Here is a 4,930-nt window from a genome sequence, read left to right on the forward strand (position 1 = left end):
GATCTGTGATCTTGGATGTTACTACTACAATTTGTTGAAGGCTCAGATGAGAGCACCTGTTAGCAATAAAGTATTTTTAAATTAAGGCATGTACTTTTTTTAGATGTAATGCTATTATACACTTAATAGCCTATAGTCTAGTGTAAACATAACTTTTTTTTTTTTTTTTTTTTTTTTTGCGGTATGCGGGCCTCTCACTGTTGTGGCCTCTCCCGTTGCGGAGCACAGGCCCCGAATGCGCAGGCCTAGCGGCCATGGCTCACGGGCTTAGTTGCTCCGCGGCATGTGGGATCTTCCCGGACCAGGGCACGAACCCGTGTCTCCTGCATCAGCAGGCGGATTCTCAACCACTGCGCCACCAGGGAAGCCCTAAACATAACTTTTATATGCACTGGGAAACCAAAAAGTTCACGGGGCTCTCTTTTTTGTGATATTGGCTTTATCGCAGTGATCTGGAACTGAACCCTCAGCATCACCCAGGTCTGCCTGTATCTATCGCCTGCGCCCTCACAGCAGATGACAGTCTCCTGAAACCAGAAATCTCATGTACTTTTTCACCTAGTGCCTAGCATAATGCCAGGCACATAGCAGTTCTCCAATATTTACGGAATATTACACTAATAGGAACGCAAACTTCAGCAGAGTATTGGGATGTGCGGGATGAATGGGGAGAACGGGGCAATGGAAGAAGGATGCTCCAGGCCCTCATCCATTCTGCTCAGTGGGAACCACTGTTCACAGGTCTCCAAAGTCCTCAGGGGCTTCCCTGGCCCCACCTGGCACTCACATACTCGCATTCCCTGGGTCCCCCCAAAGGGACCGCTCACCCTACCCCCATCCATCACAGAAGGCAGCACTTTCAAACAAGTTGTTTATTTGCATATAGAAAACAAGACCCTGGCCAGGGGCCCAAGGGCCGGAAGGGCACTCCAGGCTACCTGCACCAACTCTTCCCCAGCCAATGAGAGGATAGAGGTCTACAAACGTCAACTCTCCCCATCCCCACCCTCCCTATCCCCTACTCAAAAATAATTCTTTCTTGCCCGTTAAAACCTACTCAACCAAAAGAATGGGACAACCCAAGGGAGATGCCAGGACGAATAAGTAGCTATTAAGCATGGAGATGGCAGCTGGCCGCTCCCATCCCAGTGACAGACCACCCCCCTGGAAGATTTCCAGGGATGACACCCTGTTCTCCCATGGGTTGGATCCCACTCCTGAAACAAGATAAAACCCTAGAACCTAAAAAAAATCCCTCAGGACCTTTGAATTCCAAAGCCAGCTAACCCCATCCCTGCCCAGCCCCCTTTTGCTGAAATGAATCAACCCATGCCCATCTGATGGGAGCTGGGTTCCAGGAGCAAGCCAGCCCGTCACAGCTTTAAACTCTCATCATACTCCTCTTTGGTCACCCACTTGGACTTGTAAGTCGACAGATGAGCCACCACAGACGCTCCTAGCCAAACACTAAAATTCCTGTTGGAACCCACCCACATGGTGGCCTTGGTGGAGGAGAAATGATCAGCGACCAGCCTGTACAGACGCTTGGTGAAGCCAGGATAGAGGGTGTTGCCCCCGCAGGCCATCAGGTGGGAGACGAGCAGCGGGTGCATGGAGGCCTCACAGGTCTCGATGGAATCCAGGACGGCCTGGGAGATGCTGGGCCCTTGCAGGTCGAACACCTCGGGGCTGAAGAACATCTCAGGAGCCAGCCGCTGCATGGGGGTCAGCTCCACGGGGGTGCCATCCGGGAGCTGATAGGTGTTATTCTCATCGGAGCCTCTCGGCAGGCTCTGACAAAAGTCCAGTGCCTCCCCCAGATTCTGTGGCACGTAGCACTTGGTCATCTGAGTGGTGGCCACCGTATCCAGCTGAAACAGGTTGTGTCGATTGTAATCTTCCTTAAAGAGGCTCTTGAAGAGATAGGCTGACAGATCCTGGCCTGCAAACTCCAGCATCTTAGCACTGGACCGTAAGGGGCAGCCCAGATGGAAAGGCTGCACGCGGGTCAGGCCGTAGCCTGAATCTACCACCACGCCGGTCAGGAGGCCAGAGGCATACAGGGACATCTCCAGCTGGTCAGCCAGGAGGATGGATGGGACATCCAGTAACTCAAACATAATCTGCAAGAAGGGAGAAGATGGACACTCAGGGTATTTTCCCCAAAGTGCCCCTATCCATTTCTGTTTTCCCCAAGACCTCACTACACGTCTGCTCACAAAGTTGAAGTTGGCACAGACCTGTGTCCTCCAGGGACTGGCTGGCCCCTTGGAGCTCATGCTGGGGTAATAAGGGAAGGGCTCTGGAGGATTAGAAAGAGCCAGATTGGCCCTTGGGAGCTTGCTTGATGATGGCCATTCAGAGGACCATTTTGGTGGAGGGGTGGGAAGAGACCTCAGCCTGTGAGAAAGGGCGCGAGATGCCTGGTTATGTGAGCAGTGGGGACACAAGTGGCGGCCATAGTCAAGGGTCAGATTTCCAGCCTAAACAATTTATTTAGAAGGAAGAAGAGATGAGAGAAGAAACAAGTGCTGCATCCCCAAGTTTCTGACACTACAGATGCAGAAAGGCTAACAGCCCATCCTTCTGTAGCCTTTGGCCACTTACTCGCCTTTGCAGGCCCCGACAGGTCTAACTTCTCCCCTCAGTGCGAGGGACCTCCCTCCATTCCCACACTCAGAATATTGTCCCCTCACCATCCATTCCCCAAATAGAATAGAGGCCAAGGTCCTCTTTTTCAAATAGAAAATCAAACATGACTCCCCCAACCTCACTTAAAGCCTCCCAGGAGCTGCTTATTCACTCAGAGCAGAGGTTGGGAAGCATTTTCTGTAAACAGCTCAGGATGCCAGATGTAGCAAATAAAAATACGAGATACCCAATTAAATCTGAATTTCAGATTGACAACAAATAATGTTTTAGTATACCCCATGCAATATTTGAGACATACTTATACTAAAACATTATTTGCTGTTGATCTGAATTTCAAATCTATCATGTTTTTTTTGTTTGTTTGTTTGTTTGTTTTTTGCGGTACGTGGGCCTCTCACTGCTGTGGCCTCTCCCGTTGCGGAGCACAGGCTCCGGACGCGCAGGCTCAGTGGCCATGGCTCACGGGCCTAGTCGCTCCGCGGCATGTGAGATCTTCCCAGACTGGGGCACGAGCCCGCGTCCCCTACATCGGCAGGCGGATTCTCAACCACTGCGCCACCAGGGAAGCCCCCTATCATGTATTTTATCTAGCAAATCTACAACAGTAAATATTTTAGGCTTTACAAGCTATAGTCCCTGTACAACTCTTTAGCTCTGCTGTTGCAGTGTGAAAACTGCCATAGACTATATGTAAATGAGTGGGCGTGGCTACGTTCCAACAAAACTTTCTTTATAAAGACAGATGGTGGGCCACATTTGGCCCACCGGCTATAAGTTTGCCAACCCTTGATTTAGAGTAAAATCCAACCACATCCCATAGCCTACCAGGCCTATGAGGTCTAGCCCCTGTAAACCTCACCTTTGTGTCTCCCTCTTGCCACCCTCCCTAGTTTGCTGAGCTCCAGCCTCACTGGGAGGAATCACCTCCTCAAAGAAGCCCTCCTTGATCACCCTCTTCAAAGGGACTCCCCTTCTTCCCCCCAGTCAGTTATCACTCCAATTTCACTTTGTTCCTAGAACTGATTACTACCTGGAATTCTTATTTGTTAACTTATTCATGGTCAAGTCTTCTCCCAGAACATAAGCTCTTTGAGGGCCAGAATATGATCTGTGAACATTTATGGAATCCATGAGTATCCAGTGTCCCTCCCAACCCTGGTAGCACCCTGTTCACAAAGCATTTTACCTGCTGTGTCTCTTTCTGCCAGAGGAGCCGCTGTGAGCCCCCTCTCACCTAACACAAGTGCCAGGCACACACTAGCTACTCAGTAAGTATTCGTGGGGCGAATTATTTAGAAAGCAGAGTTCCTGATGCCCATTCCTGTCTGAAGACAAAGTACCAGGCTGTTCCCCTCTCCCTGGTGAGGGCAGCCCTGAGAAGACCTTACCTCCAGGGTCTTCTGACGGTCCGCAGGCTCCCTCAGGGGGAACTCTGTGACCATCACAGGGGAGTCCTCATTCTTCAGCCTGTGTTTCTCTAGGACAAATGACCAGATGTGCTCCACACCCTCCCAGTTGAGGACACGGCCACGGTGGATGGGGTAGCTAAAGGTGTCGGGACGGCAAATATCGATGCCTAGGCTCACGCGCCGCCGGGCATAGCTGGGGCCGGGGTTCTCCCTGCAAGGGATGTAGTTCACGATGCTCGGGAAAACCATCTGGGGCTCATTGAACCCCGACAAGCCAGCCTTCAGAAATCCAGACCCGTGGTCGATGACGATGGTTCTTGCAGCCATGGCGGAGGCAGAGGTGGGAGAGGTCTGCTAGATTCAGCTCCTCAAGGATGTATGGCCAAGCAGGGCCACCTGTGGAGGGAAAGGATGGGGGTGATTTGTGAACCCATTCTAGGTCACCATTGGCTTCTCCACCCCAGAATCAAACCTCAGGCTCCCCTGAGCCCATCCCCCTTTCAGGCCTCTGCACAAGCTGTAACCTGCACCTGGAATGTTCTTCCCATCCCAAACTCCCAGTCATCCTGTAGAGCCCACCTAACAGGCCCCACCTGGGAAGTCCTGCCAACCTCCCCACTACTTCCCACCAAGCTTCTCCCTCTGCATTTGGCACGCTCGTCTGTACCAGGTGGGCACTTCTGTTCCCAGAGGCCCACTTACAATTTGAAGACTCGCAAGAAGCTCGTCACACAGGAACTACTTGGCAGACTCCGGCCACCCGACTGAGGACACATGGAAGACGAACCATCAGCCTCGGGCCACTGCCCTCAACGGTAACAGTGTAAGGGCAGGGGCAGCAGCAGTACTTGTGACTGCGGCAGCGACGG

At 51.8% G+C, this 4,930-nt stretch overlaps 1 protein-coding gene across 1 annotated transcript; it reads right to left on the bottom strand.

Annotated features, from left to right (window-relative positions):
- Positions 1 to 860: 860 nt before the first annotated feature.
- ACTL8 (actin like 8) lies at positions 861 to 4,457 on the bottom strand. Its single transcript, XM_059074014.2, has 2 exons — positions 4,041 to 4,457; positions 861 to 2,123 (listed from the first exon to the last, which is right to left on the bottom strand). Exons 1-2 carry the CDS (start codon positions 4,386 to 4,388, stop codon positions 1,374 to 1,376), a joined length of 1,098 nt encoding a protein of 365 aa, XP_058929997.1. The 5' UTR covers positions 4,389 to 4,457; the 3' UTR covers positions 861 to 1,373.
- Between the last annotated feature and the right edge of the window lie 473 nt (positions 4,458 to 4,930).

This window comes from Kogia breviceps, chromosome 1 (assembly GCF_026419965.1).
Source record: "Kogia breviceps isolate mKogBre1 chromosome 1, mKogBre1 haplotype 1, whole genome shotgun sequence".
Taxonomy (NCBI): domain Eukaryota; kingdom Metazoa; phylum Chordata; class Mammalia; order Artiodactyla; family Physeteridae; genus Kogia; species Kogia breviceps.

What these genes read in the sequence shown, in the direction of transcription:
- ACTL8 (XM_059074014.2), bottom strand. Translation starts at nt 4,388, where the DNA reads ATGGCTGCAAGAACCATCGTCATCGACCACGGGTCTGGATTTCTGAAG. An exon ending in ACCGTCAGAAGACCCTGGAG is followed by an intron (nt 2,124 to 4,040) that starts GTAAGGTCTTCT and finishes CCCTTCTTGCAG; the next exon opens with ATTATGTTTGAGTTACTGGA.